The sequence below is a fragment of the Hippichthys cyanospilos genome, chromosome 7 (genome assembly GCF_059441005.1).
Source record: "Hippichthys cyanospilos isolate Australia breed blue-spotted pipefish chromosome 7, RoL_Hcya_1.0, whole genome shotgun sequence".
NCBI lineage: Eukaryota > Metazoa > Chordata > Actinopteri > Syngnathiformes > Syngnathidae > Hippichthys > Hippichthys cyanospilos.
The window spans coordinates 11811392-11836689 of NC_142375.1; the positions used below are offsets into that span (position 1 = coordinate 11811392).

The window sequence follows — 25298 nt, forward strand, 5'->3', positions numbered from 1 at the left end:
AAACAGAAGCCCCAGTGTCTTTTGCACTGTGTATTTATCACAAAACAGAAACACAACATGATCGTATAAAATGAATAATCGTGATTGAATACAATGCCAGTCATAGCTTTCTGTATCATCTATCCAAAATGTGTAGATATAACGCCATTTCATAGTTTACGCAATTTGGCAGAAATTGCCAATGTACTTTGACCCTTCTCGCTCCCACTCACCCTAAAAACGGGAACAACTCGGAAGTGATAAATATCTGCTATGGCAAATAGGAACATAAACAAAAACATTGCGACTTCAAGACTTGCGGATGTGAAGGCAAACGAGAGAGAAATGGCAAAACCGATTAAATACAGCATGTTTTACTCTTCGGTCATTGCCTCTGTAATAGCCATTTGTGTAGCGCCACTGAAAGCTGATTTTTATTCCTGTAAGTATATTCGGCAAACGTAAATGCGTGTTATTGTAACTTGGCTAGGTTAGCTTGCAAGCTAATGGCGAAATCACAGCACTTTCCACATGGATTGAATAAGCTAATTTCCGTCTTGAGATATCGTTTTGATGGAGTCCTATATAATAACTAGTTGCAATTTATTTTTTATTAAACTCAGTGTGGTCCTCATAATGCATTGAACTTTTCTTAAATCAGGCCTAAAATAGAGCAGCGTTCATTCATCCATGCATTCACACAATCTTTAAAATTGACCTTCAGACATTTGAAATTCCCTCTTGGACTATCTGTCGCATTAAATAGGCATGTGACTATAAAGCCATGGCAAAGCCAGCCCACTAGCTCACATGCTTCTTTCTTGAAGGCATTAACACTTACCGTGTCATTTCTCTGTGTGCTCATTTTTCCCCACGTCAAATTCCACGTCCGTCACATTTAGTATATTAATCTAATAATGCTGATGGGAAGTCAATTTTTTGAGGTAGGTTACAGCGCCTTTTCAGTTTCTAATCCATTTTAGAACATCAAAAAAAGCATTGATCTGATTTGTGCAAGAACGTAATTCATTCTGCACGGCTTCAGTGTGGTAATCATAGTGGTTCGGGTCTATTTTACTAATATTTTTCTGTAGCTGCAAAGAATATATGGGTGCGGTCAGTCACAAAGGAAAAAGTAAAGTTCATCATCATTCATTGTATGCTGAGAGTAACACACAAATCACACGCAAGGTGGAGGTCATTATTTGCTTCTTTTTCTTTCTACAGCTGGATTATCTCTGTCCAAACAACATCCAAATTTGAAGATGGATGAAGCTTTTTTGACAGTCATCAATGAACTAGATACCAAAGTGGCGGTGTCCTGGGTGTCACAGCGGTGCTATCAGGTAAATGCATGCTACACATTCAGCTAATAGTCCTAAGCCATACACAATGTGTCTTCCTTTTTGTCTGTGTTAGTGTCTTTATCAATTGCTTGGAGAGGTCCCTGCTATGACAAGTCCAGGTCAGCCAATCTCAGGAGAGTTCATAGTAAGCACGCAGCATGAAATTACACTCCAAGTCAACAGCACTCCTGTCCGCCTGGATCTCTGCTCGTGAGTTCAAGAAACCACAATTTTTCCTTAGAGTATAATTGTGAATGAAATGATATATACAAAAAATAATTGAGTATTTATAAAACTGAATAAGTAGTAATGCTGAACCTATAATTGACTAACTGAAACAGGGACAGGGCTGCATCTGTGTCCTTACAGGCATGCACAGTAGTAGCCTTTTCTAATCTTTAGAATCACTGATAAGTCGTTTTTTTGAAAGTATATACCGTCACTTTTTTCTGCATGATGTGACAAACAAATTCACTTTCATTCGCAGAGTTCCTTTCCACTTTGGGGAGCAGGGCAACTACTCTCTGTGGTTGAAAAATATAAGTAACTCTGCGGTCAACTGCTCCATTGTGACTGATGCAGATCCAGTAAATAGTTATATTCGTAAGTTCATCGCACATAATAGCATGAAGCATGATTTTATATGTTGATGCAGTTGATGTTGTTTTCACATCGACACAGCCATTTGGGTGGCATTCCTTATTTTTGCTGGACTGGCATTATTGTCTGCTTTGGGAAGAGCTGTATTGGCGTAAGTCATGATATGATCTGAATTCCGAATCATAACAGATGGTTTGATTTAGATAAGTTTGACTTTAATATGGACTTTATAACCAAATTTGTATCTCTTCAAAAGACTGGATTTTGTAAGAGGTGTCCTATTCAGACTCGGAGGTTCCATGGAGACAGAGAGGCTAATCAACTCTGTGAGTATTTATCCAAGTACATGGCTTTTGCTTTCATTTTCAGAGACGCATTGGGTGTTAAATTGTACACAGACGTAATTGATGCAAACAAGGTAGTAAATCTTGTGCCATACATTCTATATTCAGTGATGCAATTAGCTAAATGCTTCTCTAGGAGCTGGGTTCCCCTGGCAGGATAGTAACACCTTTGACTGATAACATCCTTCCGCCTCCGCCCAGTCCCAGCAAGAGGCTGCGATCTCTAGACACATTCCGAGGGTAAAACTGTCAGTCTTATTTTCATGTCATGTTAACCACTGAACAACTTTTCTGGTGGACTTATTTGGTTTAGGACACATGTGTCAAGCTACCGTCCTCGAGGGCCTAAGTCCTTCATGTTTTCCAGGTTCTTCTTTCCAAAACACCTGATTAAAATGATTAGTTCATCAGAAAGCTCTGCAGGAGCTTGAAAATTACCCCAATGATTTGAAACAGGTGTGTTTGGAGGGAAGTATCGAAAACGTGCAGGATACCGGCCCCCGGGGACTGGACTATGACATCTACAGTATAGTTTAGGAGTAATGTCATGTCTTGTCAAGTAACAGAGGTGGGCAAAGAATGTAAATTCTGTCATTTTTAAATGAGTTTCAAGCAAGTGTTTTGACTAAGTTGTGTCATTTTGTCATGTAAATTACTTGACAGGATCTCCTTGATTATTATGGTGTTTGTGAACTATGGAGGAGGGCGATATTGGTTCTTCAGGCATGAGAGCTGGAACGGTGAGGTTTTTTTTTTTTTTAAGCACTCCTCCATAAGCGTTCCTCTTTTCTTCTTTATAAAAGGTATTCTTTGCTCTTTGTGTCATTCCAGGCCTAACTGTTGCAGATTTGGTATTCCCTTGGTAAAGAGCCAAGTTGCATCGTGTCCATTTTTAAACAGTTCATTTTTGTTCTTGTCAACCATCCAAACCTCACTTCTTTTTTCAGGTTTGTTTTCATAATGGGAGCATCTATTGCACTTTCAATCAATGGCATGCTCCGCTCAGGTTACAGCCGCACTTCACTGCTGAAAAAAGTAGTGTGGAGGAGCCTACAGCTTTTCCTTATTGGCGTCATAGTCATCAATCCCAACTACTGCCAGGGTTTTTGTGAGTTTCAGCCTTTAAATGTTTTTGCTATTTATCTGTATTCACCTCTGTAAATAATGAAATTCCGCGCCGCAGTGTCATGGGACAATCTACGGATCCCAGGTGTACTACAACGCCTCGCCTGGTCATACCTTGTTGTAGCCTGTCTGGATCTGTTGGTGGCAAGGGGTCATCTTGACATTCTACCAACGGTTAGATACTTTTATATACACTAGAGACCTCTAAAGGTGTCAATTCCCTGTAATTGCATACTGACCACAGTCATGCTTTATTAAAATGTCTATAGAGAAATAAATGGTAATGTCTTTTTGTCAGAATGCATGGTGGTCGTCTTGCATTGACGTACTGCTCTACTGGCCAGCCTGGATCTTTGTCCTCCTCCTTGAAATCCTCTGGCTCTGCCTCACTTTTCTACTTCCCGTACCAGGCTGCCCAACGTGAGTCTGACATGGTGGCGTGTGTTTTTGTGTTCAATACATGGACATGCAGTATGTGTCATGTAATTAATAGAGGAGGTAGACTTTATTTTGTTCTGAATTTGACTTTCCTTTGACCGCTCCTTTGGAACAGTGGCTATCTTGGACCAGGAGGGATTGGGGACATGGGCATGTTTGCGAATTGTACCGGTGGAGCAGCTGGCCTTATTGACCGCTGGCTGCTTGGAGAAAACCACATCTACCAGACGTCCTCAGCAAGGGTTAATGAGAGACAAATATAACCGAGCAGTTAAAATGGAAACATGCCATACCTGTGAAAAATGTTATTATTGCAATTTTTTTGGACTAAAGTTATTTTTCGTTGAAGGTCATTTATGCCACTCACATCCCATATGATCCTGAGGGTGTTCTTGGCAGCATCAACTCCATCGTTATGGCTTTTCTTGGACTACAGGTACATCATTCTGTTGCCGTTTGAGCTCATTTTTGTTCTTATTAACAAGTTCGGACTAATGATTGTGACCCTGCTGTTAAAGAAAAAAATAACCCAAGAAAAAAACACAAGGGACTGAAAAGAGTGCGCAAAAATACAGTATTTGTTTCAAAAAGTTGTGCCACACAATATGAATTTAAGAGTACCATTCTTTATGTTCAATTTGATGAGAATTCAAAATGTTCCCCACCCCCCATTATTTCAGTGAACATTATGGTGTTTACTTTCCCAACGGAAGGGTACCAACAATCTACACGTGTGGTAGCTCATTAGAGGAACTAATGTAAAAGGTTTTAAGATTTGTCTATTCAACTTTCTCAGGCAGGAAAGATAATCTTACACTACAGAGATCTTCATTCAAGTATTATATCGAGGTTCCTCATTTGGGGTCTCTTTTTGGTGAGCACATCTGCTTTTTTCACTCTGCATTCTCTTTGGCAGGCTTATAGTGTAATTGAATACATGTGAATACATGTGTTACAGTGACAGAAAAAAACACAATCAGATTACACGTACATTTAATGCAAATTGGGATTAATTCACAGTTATAATGTGGTGAGATGTTGATTGTTAAAAATGACTCTGCCATTTATTTATTTTTTTTTTTTTTAGGAGGTTGACTAAATGACTTAAGTTAGTGCCTACTGTATTGATCATCGGTGTCTTTTTCAAAGCAGAATTTTTACCACTCTATAGCTTCCTTGAATGTACAGGTTAAATTTAGGGTTGGTATATGTGTAATTAGCTGTAACACATGTATATTCGCTGGGCAAGCTTGTATAATATAACAATATTTATGTAACACACAGGGAATCATATCAGCTGCTCTCACCAAGTGTTCGACAGACAGCGGATTTATTCCTGTCAATAAAAATTTATGGTAATTATAATTTTCGATGATCTTTTAAACTCTTTGCAAAAATACTTGACTATAGTATACTATTTCGTTCTAGGTCTTTGTCTTATGTAACTACTCTCGCCTGCTTCGCTTATGTGCTGCTTGTTCTGGTCTACTACCTCATCGATGTGAAAAAGTGGTGGTCTGGAACACCATTTTTTTACCCAGGTGAGCACAACACTCGTCGGCACATTCGATCCAATTTGGTGGAGTTTTGTAATGCACAACCAGCGCAATTTATTAACATTCAATACAACGATTTACATAGATTGCATGTGTTTCTGGAACTATTTATGAGAATAAAAAACACAGCATTAGCCAATTTTCTGCCTACATTCTGTCTTTTTTTTTTTTAAACCAGGCATGAACTCCATCCTTGTGTATGTGGGTCATGAGGTTTTCGAGGACTACTTCCCTTTCCGCTGGCGCATGGTCAACACTCAGTCCCATGCTGAGCATCTCACCCAGAACCTGGTGGCGGTTTCTTTTTGGGTTCTCATCTCCTACGTGCTATACAGGAAAAAAATATTCTGGAAAATCTAATTGGTGCTGCAACTTTGCACCCAGCTTTACTTGAGCAATCACCTAAAATGCTTGGAAAATGGAAACTGGAGGACTATCTGGGCTGTATTTCAAAATCTACATGACTGTTGTATTTTCATGACATTTTTCTTAGTGTTTTTCTATTTTGCTCACATATATACTGTAAAAAGGACACTCTGAATGACTTTTCACATAGCTTTCTAACAGCTGACCCTCTGCTCGATATCTTGTGACTCAGGAACAACTTGGACCAAAATAGATGGATATATTGAGAATATGATGACAGTCACAGTTAATCTTTGTTTCCCTTAACACTAGCAACTCATTTTTAATTCCTCATTTTGCATAGCCAGCAAGTATGAAAGTCATCACATGTAGCTGTGTTGCCCTGTTGTACAAGTAGGTCAATTTGATTTTGATATGCAGTCGTCACCCGGCAGCAAACATTCACCTTCATTTTTGATATTTCTATTTCATGTAAAACTGAATGTGCTTGATTGTATAAGTATTGAAGGAAGTGCTACTTCAATTGTCAGCAATGCAGTAAACTCTACACATTGCCAAATAAGTCAGTTCGGTATTATAGCTCTTTTTTTTTGCTGTTTTCTGTTTTACAGAAGTAAGCTAAAGTCTTTGATTTGGCTCAGGTTTTTGCTGACTCCATGAGTTTGTTTGATTTTGACTAGCTCATTAAAAAAAGTCATCTCTGAAATTGACCAATTTCAGTTTGCCTTGACAGATATTTTGTTTGATATGTTTGCTAATGTCTAGTAAAGTTTTGATTCAATGTGGCCCCTTCCTGAATTCTTCTTGGTCAAACACAAATCCCATTGCTGTCAATAATATGATTTATTTTTGTAATCTATGCTTTTATTATTTGTCTGTTGCAGGATAGATATATACGGAGAATATTGTTAAAGTTGTCTGTAAATGAGGGTTCCAAAAATTATTGTGTGTTTACAATGTACAAGAAGAAGAATTTGTATAATAAAGAGAAATTGTGACAGAACCTGCAAACTATCGCATCAGCTCTTTGGTGTGCAATACCTAAATTTGTTGTTTGGATGTATTTGTGATACATTTGTATAATAAAGAGAAATTGTGACAGAACCTGCAAACCATCGAATCAGTTCTTTTAAATGTGTTGTTTTGATCTATTTGGGATATTCAAAAACTATTTGGGTCCATTTGATTTATCATGTATCTGCGGACTGCCAATTTTGCAGGATGTAAGTCAGCTTTTGCTTTTTAAAATGTACCGAAAATTACAAAACATTCTGTTTTTAGATTTGCATTTTTCTTGTTTTCTTAAAAGTCCCATCACTCGTTCTTAATGTCGATGGCTTTGGTAGCTACAATTCGGGAAATTAAAAAAAAAAAAAAAAAAAACACGCACACACATTGATTGAATGTGTTCCAAAATGTTTCACTGGTAGTGTACTCACCCCCCCGGTTATTTATTACCCACATCTGTTAAAAATAAAATGCACAGTGCGTAGTTTTCTTTGCACCAAGACTTAAACTTTCAAGCAAAAACTTTTTTTGTTCTTGTATAAACATTTGCTTGTGCTAATTTGAATGCTTTTACCGTTGTGGCCTGTGAGCATTTGTGATCTTTAACCGTCGTTCACACGTCTCCATACTTCATTGCTCAACACACCGTGGGAATGTAGACTGTACTGTCCTTGAAAGAAAAAAAAACTGGTGCGAGTGATTGTTGGTCTCGCGATAGCTACGGACACTCATGGGTGTCTATTGTGAGAATTTTCCTGTTCACGCGCGACTTTACAACTTTCCCACGCCTGTTGTTTGGGCGCCTCGTCTCAGCCCTTGCCTCCTACTCGTTCTCACCCTTTTGTTGCCCTCCTGTCTTTTCTGAATTTGGACCAAACTCCTCCTTCCGTCTCCAGTCAGGTTCCGTTGGCCCGGTGGCATGGTGATAGTGGGCTCGGTGTGGGGTGCCCGCAGAAGGGGTCTCGCAATTGTTTCGTGAGGGAGGGGGGCGTTTGGGGGGAAAATGGCGCCCGTTGTTACCGGGTAAGTAGTGATGTTGTAGCGCAAATGTTCGCTTCGTTGAAAGTGATGCAACGTCTCAAGGTTAGCGTACGTTTGCGAAGGTTCTGTGACTCACGGTGTTTGAACAAAGTTTTTGCCGGAGTAGCTTTTCTCTTGGACCTGCCGCATATCTGGACGCACTGTGTCAAACTATGTCAGCAAGTTTATTTTAATTAGCTCGGAATGTTAGCTTGCTTTTTTTCTATTTCTGCGAGTCACAAACCCGTTCCTTCATGCATGCATATTTATTGTGGTCCATTCATTTAGAAAAAAAAAACGATTCTCCTTTTCATAATTATAATAATAACTCTCTATACTTGCAATGAAGTAAATCAACCAGCAATTGCTATTGGTACGTATTTTGTGTCCTGCAATGTGAATTACACGTCTGTACCTGTCATGCAGTTGCATGGTCACCTTGTATTTTGAGAATTAATGGTGTCATTACATGCAAAGTATTTTTTTTTTCTGTTGCAGGAAGTTTGGTGATCATTGTCAACCTCAACGTTTAACAAGGTAAACGTAAAACATGTCTTAGTTCTGAACTTAGTTCAATAGAAAGCTTTTTCTAGTTGCCATATTTTTTGTCTGTGTCATGCAGTTACATGATGGGAAACTTAACATTTGCTCTTCCTTTCAGGGAGGCAATGAGAATGTACTTAAAGGAAAAAGACGATCAAACAGTCCTTATTCTGCATGCAAAAGTGGCTCAAAAGTCCTATGGCAATGAGAAGAGGTATGTATGAAAGCGTCCGATTTGTGACCTTAGTTTCACAGAGAAAGTATCTTTTTTGGCAATGTTTGGCTTATTTTTTTAAGGTTTTTCTGCCCTCCACCATGCGTCTATCTGCTGGGTAGTGGCTGGAAGAAGAAGCTGGAGAAGATGCAGAGGGAGGGCTGCACAGAGCAGGAGGCTCAGCCCTGTGCGTTTATTGGGATCGGCAACAGTGAGGTGGAGATGCAACAGCTCAACTTGGAGGGAAAGGTGAAAACATTGTGCTGCAGAAGGCGGTATGAGATATAAATAACATTGAATAAACTAAATTCCTGTCCTATAATCCAGAGATAGACTACTTGTTTTTATTTTTGTAGGGCCAATGCCAGTAAGATTATTGGTAGTCAAGAAAGCCGATTGCAGAGCCGATATTCATTTTCAGTAAACGATAATAATGTATTGACATACAAATGTTAAAAAAAACTACCAAAAAAAAACTGATTCCAACTGTTAATGTTGTTGAAATATTTTTATATTTATTAGACATCTTTTCAGATTTGCAGATTAGAAGTTTTATTTTTATTTTTATTCTAGACATCAATACATCATTGTTGAAAAAAATATAAGAAAAAAGTTCATGTGTCATCACTATGTTTTAAAAAGTTCACAGTAAATTTAAACAAGTAAATAATGCAGCTCCCATTAGTTTTACACAGTATAAGCCAAATTTCAAAATAATTAAGTTTTAATAATGGGACCGTACAGTATCTGTTTTAATTGCAAACACCAATTTTATGTGTCTTATAAAGTTAACTGCAATTTCGAATAAATAGTTTCCTGAAGTTACAATGTAAAATAGATTTTTATCAGCTGTAAAATGCCGTTCATAGGAACCATTTATTCACCTAAACTATATTGAAGCTCAGAAATGTATCTTGGTACTGATGACTAAAAAGGGAAAAAGTTACACACTTCTGAGATTAATCTGCTCAAATTACCATAATAAATATTTGTTATTACTAATCAACGATTCATTATTGTGAATTGTTGGAATAATTAGCAAAGAGAAAAATATAAACATTGAAAAAAATCAGTCAGTCTGCTAACGGTCACATTTTCAAATCATCACTTTTGCAGCATTCTTAAGAAATCACATTGTTCTATCATTGGTAAGCTATCTTTAGAACAGACCTGTGGGCTACTCATTAGGGGTTACCTGGTCCCCACTGGCACCGTGTTGGTGACCCCTGATATTTGCTGTATTCGCTGTGTCTGTCAGTGTTAGCCAGATATTTCCCTTGTGTAAGCCTAAAATTTACATGAGGTGCAACGTGTGACCTACGATTACTTTTTAGAGGAACCAGATCCGAAACAAACTTTGTAATTCAGAATTTTGCTGCAGTAGAACGAAGGACGTCATGTTTAACTTCTCGACTGAAACGAGTTTTGTTTTTCTTCCTTGTTATAGAACTTCTGCGCTGCTAAGACCTTGTACATCAGTGACACAGACAAAAGGAAACACTTCATGCTGTCTGTGACAATGCTGTATGCCAATAGTGCGACCATCGGAGCGTTCCTCAGCAAGAGAATCAAAGTCATCTCCAAGCCTTCCAAGAAGAAGCAGTCCTTGAAAAATGCAGACTGTGAGTATAAACGCATAAACAATATTCTGTTTTTGGAAGGAATTCGGTAGAGTACAGGCTGTATTTTTGTTTGCCCCTGTGCCTCGCAGTGTGTATTGCATCTGGAACAAAGGTAGCTTTATTTAACCGCCTAAGATCACAAACAGTCAGCACCAGGTATCTTCATGTGGAGGGGGGAAACTTTCATGCCAGTTCCCTGCAGTGGGGGGCCTTCTACATTCACCTCTGTGAGTTTGACTTCACCCCGACAATTGTCAAGTTTTCTCCGGTTCTATATTCTGTCTCGCTTACTGTTTTTGGATGTTGTTTTATCTCAGTATTGCTTGCTCTCGTTTTGTTCAGTGGACGATGACGAATCTGAAGGGGAGGAGTTTGCTGTGCGGGACGGTTACATACATTACGGCCAGACGGTGAAACTGGTGTGCTCTGTAACTGGCATGGCACTGCCCAGGCTGGTATGCGCGTGACCTCACGTAGACTCTATGGACACAAGTATTCGGTCACCAGGTTAATTCTCAGCCAGTGGAAGTGGAACGCAAATCATTTTGGAATGTTGTCTTCATGGTCATATTTATGCATTCGTTCAGAACAATTTTTGGAGTCAATCCCAATCAGCTGGTCTAATAGGTCCAACTGAGGAAACTCTTAATTTTAGAGCATTGCTGTGTTTTGTGCTTTGGCCGAAGCTAGCTAGCTTTGTTCAAAATAGCCTGGTAAGAGAAAGATTTATGTAGTCACTGGTGCGTCTCCAATTTCGCCAATGAATTGATTAAATATTTGTCTCAATAGTTTGAATGTTGCTGATTCAACTGAGTATTACAATGTTGAATAGCTGTATGCTATTGCAGTCAACTATTGCTGTCTTTTGAACAGGGTGGACGTTTGTACAATTTTCTACTGATGTGCCATGCTTCCTAGCAAGCGTTTACATGTACTTTTTTTTTTTTAATCTTAATTTGGAAGGTCATACGCAAAGTGGACAAGCAGGCAGCGTTGTGGGATGCAGACGATCCGGTGTCACAGCTCCACAAGTGTGCCTTTTATCTGAAAGACACAGAACGGATGTACCTGTGTCTCTCACAGGATAGAATAATTCAGTACCAGGTAGGCGGCTAAAGCTATTCGTTTGATTTTAGGTTGGCTAAAATCAGTTGTGACAATTCAATGCAGTTCTAAAGAAATAAGATTAAAATAGTTTGCACTTAAAGGACTTATTCAAATCATTTGCAATGCAACAGTTGTATTTCCAATGTGGTGTCTCTTTTTTAAGTAATTTTGCTGCACAAAAAGTTCTGTGAAATTTTATTGATAACCAGAGTTAAATGCTAATCCAGCAAAGGAACCTTTTGGCATTTTCATCAAATGAGCTTTTTGCTTTTCACTCTGGCAGTTAGATTTAAGTATAATTTTGCATTTAATTGAAAAAGATGTGGTGTTTCAGGCTGCGCCATGCATCAAAGAAGCAAACAAGGAGATCATTAACGACGGTGCCTGCTGGACCATCATCAGCACAGACAAGGCTGAGTATACATTCTATGAAGGCATGGGCCCTGTGACCGCTCCAGTCACTCCAGTGCCTGTAGTGGAGAGCCTGCAGGTACACACACACACATACTTTATATTTGAACAATGTGCTTTTTGTTTCATTTACAGTAAGTAGTCTGTGTTTTTTTTAATGGTTGTGTCATTTCAGTTAAATGGCGGTGGAGATGTGGCCATGTTAGAGCTTACTGGGCACAACTTCAACCCCAAACTAAGGGTGTGGTTTGGAGATGTGGAGGCTGATACCATGTATAGGTATGTTGAGTTGTGATTACAAAATTACACTTGATCACAAAATGTTCGTGGTATTGGGCTTGTAAAGCTATGTGGTCACATTAATCATACACAAAATTTTAATGATACATATTTGGCTTTTGTGGAATAATTCGAAATGACCCACAAATGCAACCTTTACAGGTGAACTTAATTTGGCTTTCTCTAAAATACTGAAATTATAGTTGTACAAAAAAAAGTCACACGCTCAACCCTACTTATAAAGCAAAATGTGACTTTTGAAATTTTTAAATTTGCCGGGGTGACAGCAAAAACCCCCTCCGCCACCCCCACCTCCCGGATCAGTCACTATTGACCAATTGTCATGCCTTATATGTGTCTTGACTTATACAAAAAGGCTGTATGATGTTCATGTGTGTTTCAAGATGCGGCGAGAGCATCCTGTGTGTCGTGCCTGACATTTCCGCTTTTAGAGAGGGCTGGCGCTGGGTCAGGCAGCCGGTGCAGGTTCCAGTCACATTAGTCCGTAATGATGGCATAATATACGCCACCTCCCTCACCTTCACCTACACCTCAGAACCAGGACCGCGGCCCCACTGCAGTGTTGCAGAGGCCATTTTGAGGACGCATGCCACCACCTCGTCATCAACAGCTTCTTCATCTTCACCTTCCTCCTCACTGGGTGCACTGACAAATGGTCAGGTGGCTTATAGTAGTCGTGACACTGGCATGTCATCGGCCGTGTCCATGTTGTCATCGTGATACTCATGGGGAGCGTGTTTTTTTTTCTTTTTTTAAAACACGCACACTGACTCTTCTGAGGAGTACTTTCACTTGTTTGAAACGCGTGGACTCGGTTGTGCAAAACAAATGACTGTTTGGCGCCATCCAGTGGACTTACATGGACCTACATGGAATAAGAATCTTACGTACCACATGCCCAATCGAGAACGTTGAAATGAAGACAAGAATGTATGTGCCTTTCAGCTCATTGCAAAACTGCAAATTTTAATGACATTATTCACAAGTGATCTATGTTCATTGTTTTTTTGTGTGCAAGGAACTTGTTGCAAGAACCTTTTTTTTTTTTTTTTTTTGTTAGCATACAAATGGTTTGCATTATTTGTATTCCCGCTATGTCTTACAATCTTTTGCTAAGGTACAGTTTACATAACGTTCATATAAAAATGATTGAATCTCGAGGTGAATGTCATTTTGATTACGTAATTTAGCAGCATGAGAAGGTCAATATTTTTCAAACACCTCTCTTACTGCACGTTATACAAACAATAAAAAAATGTTACATAGAAACCGCTTTGTTTAATTCAACTAAGCATGTTCGGTTCATGCATGAGTTCAATACCAATCACATGGATTAACTGCACATTTTTGGATTTTAGCTGCCAATTGATTTGAAAAATTCCTTTCTTTTGAATTCATGTAAACTATTTTTCCAGTCATATGTTGAATCAGAAAAAAGGAACATTATTTGTAAATTGGCATTCTTTTATGCAAAAACTATTATGTATATTTGACTGCAAAAAATGCACCAAGTACAATCTGCAGGTAATTATTTTTTGAGTTAATTGAAAGTCATTGTTCGATTAAACGGGGAAGACTCAAATTCAGCACCTCGTTATTGTCAACGGAAAGGCAGAAGTTATATAGCTGCGACGATGGGCCTAATTAGAAATCACATGTGTTCCTTTTCTAGTACCAAGCAAGCGCTACTTAGCTCAATCCTGCAGGGGCCCTGCTGGGCATGGCTTGAGGTCAAAACTCTGCCACTATTTTTAAACTGGGAGCCAGATTGCTGGAATGAAACCCTAGACTTTGTTAGGCTACTGTTAGCATGGGTATGAGTCTGTTTGTGCCCTTTGCGCTATTAATGTTCCTGCATAATTATTTGAGTTGTACACCTTTACTAGGTGTACTGTGTGCTTTGTTTGATTTGTCACACACATGACAGCACCACCGAATTACAGTCATAGTTAATTGGCATAGTTGGATGATCTGTGAAAGAGGCATCATATGATTCTCCACTCCACCATAGTCAGGACTTATGTAATACTATTTTCGTCCCGATCTTAAGAATAAAACTTTAAAAAATTGGACTTTTTCATGGCATCTAAGTCAGTACTGAATCCCTAAAATTAAAGGGGGGATCCAATCTGCATATTGCAATTAGGACATCAACCGTTTAGGACTTTTTTTTTTTTTTTTTTTCCCCACCCTCTACATATTTGGGATGGGGGTTGGAGTTAGAAGAAACCTAATAATGTGATGAGACCCTGTTGCTGGTCTGAGACAGTGAGAGAGAGTGAGGCTTCTTGAGGTCTTCACACTGCTAGGAAAGAGAACTGAAATACTGGATTTGTGGGATCATACTAGATGAAGAGTCCAAGTGAATACTGGGAAATGGAATTGACAACAGTTGTTCATCATCCTCTGGATCTTTGTTTGCTGTGTGATCACCACATAGGACTTCATGATGGAACATTTTCTGGATGTGCCATCATAGGCTTTTGAATACTGTTTATAGAATATAATTACACCAATTTTGTGGAATTGTACTTGGTAACGTGTTAGGCACTGTCCAGTTGTACTTTTGTACTTGAACATTTTGTTTATCACGAATTTAATTTAGTTTTTCCATTTTTGAAATGCTGCCATTTTTGCTGTTTTTATTCCTCATTTTCCCTGCTGCACTTTTGGCCACAGCGCAAAGTGCCGGGGAACTGCAGGGTGTCGGCTTCTCAAGTGGAGTCACAGGTTTCAATCCAGGGGGTAAGTTGACTGAATGAATCACACACCTAACATTGTATCACACAGAACGTAGTTCACAATGTGTGTGTGTGTGTGTTATGTGGGTGTGTGTGCGTGTCTGTATGTGTACACGCATGAGGCATGAGAAAATGAGACCAACGTGCCTGGATCAAATAAAAATTACCCTTCCCTCATCATCGGGATGGTAAAAAAAAAAAAAAAAAAAAACATCATTACTTGAATGCCAGTCTAGCTCTACACAGCCTCTTATCGCTATTCCGTTTATTGGAGTTATCCAGAACACATTCGGGTTAGGGTTAAATTTGTTGTTGTCTCCACATATGCATTTCCAGACTGTGAGTCAAGGCCTACCAATGACGTGTAAAAAACAAACAAACAAACAAACAAAAAACATTGTGTGTGTACAGTATACACACACACACACACACACACACACACACATATATATATATATATATATATATATATATATATATATATATATATATATATATATATATATATATATATATATATATATATATATATATATATATATATATATATATATATATACTGTACACACAATGTTGGGAAAGTCTTACCATATACTGTATACCATAGCCTTCTATCAACAGGGAACTTCAGGAATTCATCAGCAATCAAAGGGTTGTGACCCTTGCTTTGGGTTTGGTGTACAGTTTGATGTTTAACAGATGGCCAGTATTACTGTTTTTTATTACAGTATTACTATTACAAATGGTACGTTGAATAAACTCAAATCATTAAGCAGTAAGTTCACCTAGGTCCCTTTATACTCTCAAACACTTTCTCTTTTTTTCCTAATTTAAAATCTCTATACAGACAATGGTGATATTTGCACAGAGAGCATGCTCATATACTCGTTTAACAAGGAGACATTTTGACTTCTTGTCTCTTTAGCTCCCCGGAGCACTAAGATGTCTGAGTCACAGAGACAAAAATGGGTCGTGAGTAACAGGCCCGGAAAAACATTAAGCTGTAGGCCATTTTACCGTATAGTATTGGTCTTGCGTATTAACATCCCAATTCAGGAACATGCTGTACAGTTCAGCTCCAAACCAAAACAAACTGTTTTGATCTGATCAACATTTTCTCAAGTCAACATTCAGTACATACAGTATTATCTAGAGCTTGTGTATATGACAGTCCATTATTTTCCTCTTGTAGCTCCTTATATTTTAAGAACTCCTGCCCTAACCTATTATTAAGTTCAAGGATTTACAATGAAAATAATTCTACAAAAAATAATTCTTTTTATTTAATTATTTTTTGACAGAAGGTAGTGTTGGCTCCTAACTAAGATCAACACACAAAAATGTTACTTTCTATTTGGTTTAAATTGCAACTAAAGTGTATAATTGTATTTTGGGATTTTAAATAAACACAACATCATTCAAATAAAAAGTTGTTTGTAAAGTGAAGAAATGGTCGATATCCTGGTCTTCATTTCATACTGTTTGAATGATAGAACTTTTTTATTTTTTTATTTTGAACATGCAGTTAAAAGTACAAACACTGCGTAGCACATTCTGAGAAAGAGTAGTTGAAACTTCCAAACAGAGCTGCGACGATTACTCAATGAATTGACAACTAATCAGTCAGATTATTTGGTGACCATATTTAACAGTGATTAATCATTTGGAGACCTAATTTAATTTAAAAATGTCCAAATCCAAGTAATGTCAGATTCTCAGTTTTCCTTTTTCTGTAATCATGTGTGTTTTTATTGACTCAAAATCAAAAAAATTGCAAGCGTTCACTTTTAATTTTGAAAATAATTATCAACTGCTTTTTCTAGCATTTACAGACCAAACCACAACCTATATCTTCTTTTTACTTTTTGTGTTGCAATGCCAATTCGTAACGTTTCCTGTATTTTAGAAAAGAGTTCAAAATAAGAACATCTTCTTTCAACTATGATTCATTGATTAATCAAAATATAAATCAGTTATTAAAATAATCATTAGTTGAAGCCCTACGAATGAATCACGACTGAATGTGCTGATCGTACACAAGTATGATTTAAAATTCAAGATATTATGTATTGTAACAGTGTAATTCATTTGCACTTGGCACCCACGTAGATCCATGCATGGTGGTGTCTCCGCCGTGTATAAGTGAGGCCGATCGTTATAGTCTGGAGGCCCTGCAGAGCATCCATCAGATGATGGACGATGACAAGGATGGAGGGATTGAAGTGGAAGAGAGTGTGGAGGTACAATATGTTCTTTTTTTTACCCAAATGTTGTCAAGTTCTCATCAGTTGCAAGAGACATACAGGATAAAATCAGTGCGGCGACGACAACAGGTGCTCTGGATGAAGAAAGTGTCAAATTCTACTTCAAGGATAGCAACAGTTTAACTTGGCTTTTGGCACTCTGACAAATGCGGTTTGCTCTCATAGACTTGCACTGATAGGATATTGCAGCACAAACACACAAATGCAATGAGTCATCTGCACTTGAAGATCCCAAATCATCTTATGCAAAACACACTAGAAGTAAGACAAAACCGTGTAAGAAAGTAAAGCATTGCTTTTGCGGAAATGAATCATAAGAATATCCGAAAATAATTAATTTGGGCTTCCCTACTTTTGCCGCCGCAGCCGCTAATGAAGCCATTCAATGAAATTACTTAATTTGTTAAGTCTGACTATATAAAGTCTGCAAAATTGGCTCCAACAGATCATAAAGTGCAGCTGGAGCACTTGTGTCTCTTTGGCTGAGTGCAGTGAAGCAGTCAGTAAAATGTGCTTCTTGATTGTCAAACACATCGGTGTGCAAATTCTCAGAGTAATAAGACACACTAAGAAACCTTATTTAACATGAAGGGCGTAATACAGAGGTGTCGGTCCACTTGAAAATGTTTCACCAGCCAAGTGTAAATGTATTGTGACAAGTGGAGACGCATAACTGCCATACCACAAATACTCACCCTAAATATACACAGACTAGGATATTAAAAATACACTTTTACAGTAAGATCACAACACACAGTTGCTGAGCAGGTACATGGTACTTTGCCACGTGGCATGGAAATATACTGTATATATTTTTTAAATTGAATGATTTTGACAGTGTTGTATGCCAATTGCAAAAGCAAATGCACAGCAATTCTATCTTATAATTTAGGGAGAAATTTGCAGTTTGACAAAGCATTTTTAATTTGATACCCCCCACCCCAAAACAAACAAACAAACAAACAAGCAAACAAACAAACAAAAACAAAATACTTTAGCATCCATACCCTTACAGAGTAAAGATGATCATTTTTAACATAAGATACCCCTTTGTCTCGGCAGTTCATCATCGAAGACATGAAGCAGCAGCAGACCAACAAACATAGCCACCTGCACCGAGAAGACCAGCACATAACAGTGGAGGAGCTTTGGAAGGGCTGGAAGTCATCTGAAGGTGTTTGTCCAGAAGATGAAATGTGTACAAAACTAAGCATTTGAAACCTCACCATGTCTCATCTGTTGTCTCGCTTCCTAGTTCATAATTGGACCCAAGACGACGTTATCCGCTGGCTCAGGGAGTTTGTCGAGTTGCCGCAGTATGAGAGGAACTTTAAAGACTTCAAAGTCAATGGAAACACACTCCCAAGGTGATAATATTGTGTCCAAGCCTAGACACAGATCTGAATTTAAAACAAATAAATATATAAAGAGCTTCTCTTTGTCTTTTCTGTAGGATTGCAGCCAATGAGCCTTCGTTCCTTAGTGGCCAGCTGAAAGTTCAGGATCAGAGGGACAAACAAAAGCTCAACATTAAAGCTCTCGATGTAGTGCTTTTCGGACCTCCTACGCGTAAGTAACATTAACGAATGCTTGTTTGCTTTAACACAGGTTTCTCCAATTTGAAGGACAACTAATGACAATGATGATGCTACAATTGATTTTTGTTAACTCTCTGAGAGCTCCAGAGATTTTGCAAGTCTTAAATGATCAATTTCTGGATCAATAAAACCCCTACCCCTAGCTTGTAATACTCTGTTAGTATTCACGGTACAATCAACAGCTCATCGTCCAAGAAAAATACAAAAATTGAATGATAACCTTTCTTTGTCTGCCCACAGGCCCACCTCACAATTACATGAAAGACCTCCTTCTCATTGTGTCAGTGGTGATGGGAGTTGGGGGTTGCTGGTTTGCTCAGGTCCAGAACAAAAGTAGCAAGATCCACATAACCAAGATGATGAAAGATTTGGAAAGTCTGCAGCGGGCTGAACAAAGCCTCCTAGACATGCAGGAACAGTAAGGGCACATCCCATAGTGTTCAACCTGGAGAACTTTCATTTTGTCAAGTGACTGTGACCTGTTTTGTATTCAGACTGGAGCGAGCCCAGGAAGAGAAACGAAATGTGGCAGAAGAGAAACAAAACTTGGAGGAGAAGATGCGGGATGAGATCATGGGGGCACAAGAGGAGGCCCATCGACTGCAAGAGCTGAGGCAGGGGGCCGTCAGTGAGCTCAGCCGCCTCCGATATGCAGAAGAAGAACTTGTGCAGGTACATGCGTTGGCAATGTATTAGAGACATGCCCAAACATGCGATTCACATAAGAATCACGATGATCATTTACTACTATTTAGAATGCATGCACACCACCTAAGAAAAGGCACCAAACGCGGGTGTCACACACCAACAGCATGCTGCCCAGGCCAACTTCAAAATTTTGAAGTTGGACTCAAGTTGTCGCAGCTGTGATGGTAGAGCGCTGAGCTTGACTTGTCCTTATGACTGATCATTGCCATCACATCATTAACACTTTGCAATAAAAAGAAATCATATTAAATCGCTGATTGAGGACAACAAGAAACCACTTGTCAATTACACTGTCATTGTATGACGCCACAAGTTTCCAGTGTTAGTGCTAACTACTAACTGTGCTAGCAGTACATGTGGTGCATTCAAAGGCAGTGGGGCACTTCAAACAAACAAACAAAAAAGCCAATCAATGCATGGAACACTAAATATCCAAACTATTAGGGGTTCCTATTAACATATACACTAAAAGCTCACATATTAAGAAGAATAATGGGTGTGAAGTTATTTTCATTTTTTTACTTCATTACAATAAATGGCACATCTATTCACTTTTTTTTACAAAACCTAATCAAAAAACAGTTCTATATTAGTTGTTGGTATGCCAATGAATCAAAATAAAGAAGCAGCTGTGGTCCACACTTTCCTTAAAATTCAAAACGCAATAAATGGAAACAAAAAATCTATGTTAATGTCTCCATTTGTCATTCTGTCTTGCAACGCAGACAGGAGTAGCTCATGGCAATTTTTGCACAACTATAAATTAATGCAGAAATTATTTTGAGTCAAACCATTTTGAATCAATGATTCTTACCCATACAAATTGCATGAAGCAATGTCAGTCAAATTTAAAACAAACCCATCCAAGCTGGCAAATATTATTTATGGCCTCAGGTCCGTGGCGCACTAAGGCAGGCAGAGAAGGACATGCATGCTACTTGGACTGCCTCAGAAGTCCTCCAGCAGTGGCTCCAGTTGACACATGAAGTTGAGGTCCAGTACTACAATGTCAAGAAACACAGTGCTGAATTACAGCTTGCCACAGCCAAGGAGGAGGTAACGCATGGCAATGAAGAAATTGTGCAGGGATGTGTCTGAAAATGTACAAGCAATTGTCAGAAAATATATCCTCCAAAGCCAAGTTACGACTTTTCCTCTTCAATGCGAGCCAGACAAACAACCATCATGACTACAAAGAGATCATGTGGCAATTGCTTGGTTCTATGCTTGAGTGTGATAGAACAAAGTGTGGCTGTTTTACCATGACAACACACTTGGAATACTTGAACCTTGGAACAACCTCCCAACTCTTCCAGACTGGTTCTGTGTAATCTCAGTATCTCTGAAAAATTCTTACTAGTGTACATTGAGACATGGCAGAGAAACCTGGAGAGTGTGGTTCATTTGATTCCAGAGGAACTTTGTGACACCAGTGCCGGAATCTTTATGACATAGATTGCACGGAAAACGAATAACAGTGACTAAACATTTCAACCTAATTAACCACTTGTATACTTTTATTCAGGCAGAAAAAATTAAGAAGAAGAGAAGCTCAGTTCTTGGGACTCTCCATGTTGCCCACAGCTCATCCTTGGATCAGGTTGATCATAAGATTCTAGAAGCAAAGTGAGTGGCATAGTAACTATAGTTAGGCTAGTCTCCCAAAGTGTCAATTCGCCTCACCAAGAGAATATAAACCCAGCACTCATATCTACTTATCTCTGAAAGGAATGCCTTGTCTGAGGTAACAGCATGTCTGCGGGAGCGTCTCCATCGCTGGCAACAGATTGAGCGCATCTGTGGCTTCCCCATCATCAGGAATCCTGGCCTTACCAACCTCACAGCTCAGCTCTACTCGGACTCGCTCACGGCGGGTTTTCCACGAGTGCCGCAGCCATCTTGCTTATGGCACAGCTCAGTTCATGGGTCTATAGAGGACCTGTTAGAAGAGTCTTCCGCAGCTATCCTAACGCAAATTCCAGGTAAAGCACTGCTGCAGCTTTCCTTTTCTGTGCCTCTTTCTGTTTGCGCCCGTGCTATGATTCGTTTTGCCGATTGTTTTATGTCTGTGGTTCCAGCTGCACCACTTAAGAACTCTCCTCGGAATCGAACGTCTACGATACGGCGGTCACGTCGTCATGGTGTCACACAACCACCAACCACTCTAATCTCGGCAGATCCTGACCTTCTCATTCCAATTCGAGCTCCATATACTTGTTTCGATGAGGAAGATGGAGTCTTTTTTAAAACCATAAGGAAACAGTAAGTCTCCGCTCCATTCATGTTCCCATTCAATCATTTGAAAGCTTTGATTCAAATTGGCATTGTTACTTTTTCCCTTGTTTCTTTTCAATAGAGACTCCCAAGAAAGGTTCTCAGACTCTGACCACTCCACGTCACCTCCTCTCAGCAAAATATACCCTTGTTCAACAGCGGATGCCTCCCATAGAATGATCTATCATGAGGAAACAGAACCGCTCGCAGAAAGGTCTTTGACAAAGCCTGTGAGCAAAGAACTAGAAGCTGATTTTGAATCTCCAGCTCGGAAAATTTCCATGGAAGCTCTTGAAACTCCTGGAGATATTTCCTGCAGGAAGATGGCAATAGATAAAGATATGGACAATTCTTTCGAAAATCCTTTGTTGACGATGTCAAAAGAGGGGTCTTTATTACCCGAGGCGTCATCCAGGAGGCGATCCAGAGATCAAAACGAAGTTGCATCAGATTATGGAATCAGAAAGGTTTTGTCCAAGGAATTAGACGCAGAATTTCCACCCAGAAAAATAGATCGAGAAATAATAGAGGACATTACGGACAATCTAGCAAGGGGTATACCTAAAGATCGAGCTGATTTACCACCTGAAGTCAGGAAGATTGTTTGGGATGAAGTAGAGGCATCAGAATTCGGACAAAAGAAGTTGTCGAGAGCTTCGATGGGGGCCTCAGTCGACAGCGGCTCAAGAAAGCTGCTGGAGGCTTCTGAGTGTCCATTTGACTTAGTACCCAGAAGGATTATGAGAGACTCAATGGGAAAGTCCTTGGATGGAAGTTCTAGACAGCTCGATTCCTTTGTGAGGGGGGTGGCCAAAGACAAAATGGTTGAGGCGCCTCCAGTACCCTCAAGAAAAACCTCGAAAGAGGGTTTTTTTGCAGACACTGTTTCTATAAAGGCTGTACCCAAAGAAGAAACTGAAAAACAGATGCATCAGATATCGGCAGCAGAGAAGCTCGAGTTTGGTTCGGAACCTTCTATAAGTAGGAGATTGTGTCAAGACGAGTGTGAAGTACCTCTCAGAAGGAGAACACCTAGAATGCCAAGAGATGACCAGCTTCCTCAAGAAAACACCCCCTGGGAGAGAATTGAACCAACTACAGAAAAAGCTCGTCCACAAATAGTGAGGGAAGATTCAGAAGATTCTGAATCCAACCTGTCACCGGGTGAAAATGAGCAGCCAGACATAACAGTCACCTCTGACGTCCCGTGGAAATCGTCTGCGGATAATTTCCCAGCGGGCCCATTGAGCCAGCTTGTTTACGATGGAATACTGGAGAAGTCGTGCAATTCCACGGCGGCAATTCCAACGAGCCTTTCCGCCTCAACCCCCAACCTTCCCCAGAGCTTCTCCAGGGTTTTGGCAGAGTCTGAGCCATTTGTGACACCACCAAGAGGAACCTCCCAATCCACTCCATCCTCATCGGAATCTAAAGATGACAGAAGCAGGGATAAAGAGAAAAGCAGAAAGTCTTTGAAGCTGAAAAATCTTTTTAAAAAGAAAAATGAGGCAGTGACAGAGAAGATACAAAGTGGGCTCCAGAAACTATGACAATATGGAATTTTTTTCAATTTGTGATAGTACTTCAGCACAGTTCAGTCGTTGCTGTTCGGAAAACATCAAAGTGGTTCTCTCGCAACTTACGTATAGTGGGTTTAATCATTGTAACCATGTCAAAGTGTCCTTGAGCAAGATACTGAGCACCGCAGTTACTCCTGATGCTCTGTCATCAATAGGTGAAAAAGTAGTCAAATTTAAAATGCTTTGATGGAATTGAAAGGCGAAAAAGCGCTAACCCATACCATAAGTACATCTCCCTCCCTCCAAAATGCATTGAAATGTGTTTTTACAATTGTATTGATTAGTTTGTTACTCAATTGGTAAGGAATTTTCTAGCGACACTTTTTTCACACAAACAAAACAGTAAATTGGAAATTCAAAGGGGTCTCGTCCCACCTTTCAAAAGATCAAGCTTTGTCAGTAGGTTTTTCAATGTCAGAGCAATCCCACTTTTTCTGTTTGTGCCCATTATTTAGGTGGTGGTAGTACTTTTGACGTTTGCACTTGTTTTCCCCGCTATGGATCAGAAGTTGTTTGACACAGAGACATAGTTGCTGTTGAATAGTCAAACAGTTTTGATGAAACAGAAGTCTTATAAATGTACAGTTCACGTGAATCTGATCTAAAGGTGCCCTTTAAAATTATTGACGGATTGATAGAAAGTTCTGTAAATGTTTTATCGTCAATTCTTCCTTTTGTTGCGTAATTTCTTTTGTACGGAATGGTCAATATCGCTTTGTAATTTAATAGTTAAACGTCTACGAACAGCTACCTATATAATGATTATGTTTTGGAAAGCCCATTTTTATCTAACATTGACACTTTTGAGTGGTTTTATCTGACATCCGACTCTTGAAATGGATTTTTTTATGAATAACTCAGAATGCCAGAATGAAGTAAACAGAAGGCTTTGTAATAAATGCAATTTGCTGTTATCACAATGACATTTGTTAGTTTTGCCAAATGTAATATGAATCATACAGTATACATTTAGTTGAAACTTGAATATTGTATTTAACCGAAGGATCAGTGTGGCCATTGTTTACAAACTTCATCAACTTGATCTATGTCTCTTCATAAGCATGCCTGTGAGTCACTAAGAATTTTGATTGACTGCTTGTTTAGAGAGAAGATTTCAGCATTTTATTTCACTACCTGATCGATACTGTCTTTGTTTCTTTATTTGAGTCCGACAATTCTGACTGAACTTTAAAAAAAAATACCATTAATTTATTGCTTGCTCCTCACACTTTCTTAAAAATAAAGTCATTATGTTTGAAAATATTGTGAATGTTCTTTGCATATGATGTAGCGCAGTGAAAATGGCTAAGTACTGAAGTGAATCCATTTGGTCGAGGAGTCTACGATATCTTATTGTTATTATATAAAGAGACGATGAGGCTATAGATTTTAAGTCTGTACTGTACAATACAAAGCTTGATCTTGCGTTATATTTCCACTAGGGGTCAGGATTGCTTTATCTAGACTTGTTATGGGTACTGTATGCGACAGGAAATTTCGTCTCTTTTGCCGTGATGACTTTCAGGTCTAAAGTAATTACAAGAACATAATAAGACCATGTCAGTGACAATACAATGGTACCTTGAATTATGAGTGAGCTAATGCACACGTTTTCAAGACGCCTTTTATTTGGCTAGTTAGGTAGGGTTAATTTAGATGGATTCTTGGTTGTTATGTTGGCTCATGTTCTCCTTCTGAAAAAAATAAAAACAGCCCTTTTTGTTTGAACTTGACCTCCTTGTGTCGCTGGCCTTTTCTGGTGGTGAGAAGACTTGGGGAGCAAACATGCAAGGGTAATGTCCCTAACACTAAGACTGGGGCAGAACAGATTCATGAATGTTGTTTTTCCCTCTATGCACTCCAATTGGCTGGCAACCAGTTAAAGGTGTCCCCCGCCTACTGCCCATAGATTTCTGGGATAGGCACCAGCAAGCCAGTGACCCTGGTGAGGCTAACCGGATATAGTAAATGGATGGATGAATGAATAGGTATTTCAACATAAACGGCGGCGCAACACAAGTAGACAATAAATATTGACATATGGAGATTAAGAAACAAATCGAACAAGAGGGCTAGTTTAAGGTAGGGGTGTCAAACACATTTTGGCTCAGGAACCGCATGGTGGAAAAATCTATCCTCAAGCAGGCCAGAAAG

General features: G+C 39.1%; 3 protein-coding genes across 4 annotated transcripts; all 3 read left to right on the plus strand.

The window, feature by feature from the left end:
- The first annotated feature begins 227 nt into the window (after window positions 1-227).
- hgsnat (heparan-alpha-glucosaminide N-acetyltransferase) lies at window positions 228-6858 on the plus strand. Of its 2 annotated transcripts, none has more exons than XM_088420501.1 (18): window positions 228-421; window positions 1207-1325; window positions 1399-1535; window positions 1813-1928; window positions 2007-2076; window positions 2182-2251; window positions 2406-2509; window positions 2933-3009; window positions 3101-3131; window positions 3217-3377; window positions 3453-3568; window positions 3693-3814; window positions 3948-4074; window positions 4182-4268; window positions 4629-4706; window positions 5117-5187; window positions 5261-5373; window positions 5567-6858. In XM_088420501.1, exons 1-18 carry the CDS (start codon window positions 253-255, stop codon window positions 5746-5748), a joined length of 1950 nt encoding a protein of 649 aa, XP_088276627.1. In that variant the 5' UTR covers window positions 228-252; the 3' UTR covers window positions 5749-6858. The 2 variants fall into 2 exon arrangements, with proteins under 2 accessions (XP_088276627.1, XP_088276629.1); XM_088420503.1 differs by lacking the exon at window positions 228-421 and adding an exon at window positions 808-923.
- Window positions 6859-7719: 861 nt separating this feature from the next.
- LOC148421067 (recombining binding protein suppressor of hairless-like) lies at window positions 7720-13715 on the plus strand. Its single transcript, XM_088420210.1, has 11 exons — window positions 7720-7785; window positions 8281-8319; window positions 8444-8539; window positions 8623-8788; window positions 9987-10161; window positions 10251-10388; window positions 10504-10616; window positions 11125-11265; window positions 11603-11758; window positions 11855-11958; window positions 12363-13715. The coding sequence occupies exons 1-11, from the start codon at window positions 7766-7768 to the stop codon at window positions 12697-12699; spliced, it is 1485 nt and encodes a 494-aa protein (XP_088276336.1). The 5' UTR covers window positions 7720-7765; the 3' UTR covers window positions 12700-13715.
- On the plus strand, window positions 12060-24405 carry LOC148421068 (stromal interaction molecule 2-like). The gene is made up of 13 exons (XM_088420209.1): window positions 12060-12073; window positions 14585-14724; window positions 16830-16960; window positions 18047-18158; window positions 18240-18351; window positions 18438-18553; window positions 18823-19000; window positions 19077-19254; window positions 20185-20346; window positions 20816-20916; window positions 21019-21272; window positions 21369-21552; window positions 21647-24405. The coding sequence occupies exons 1-13, from the start codon at window positions 12060-12062 to the stop codon at window positions 23112-23114; spliced, it is 3150 nt and encodes a 1049-aa protein (XP_088276335.1). The 3' UTR covers window positions 23115-24405.
- The last annotated feature ends 893 nt before the right edge of the window (window positions 24406-25298 follow it).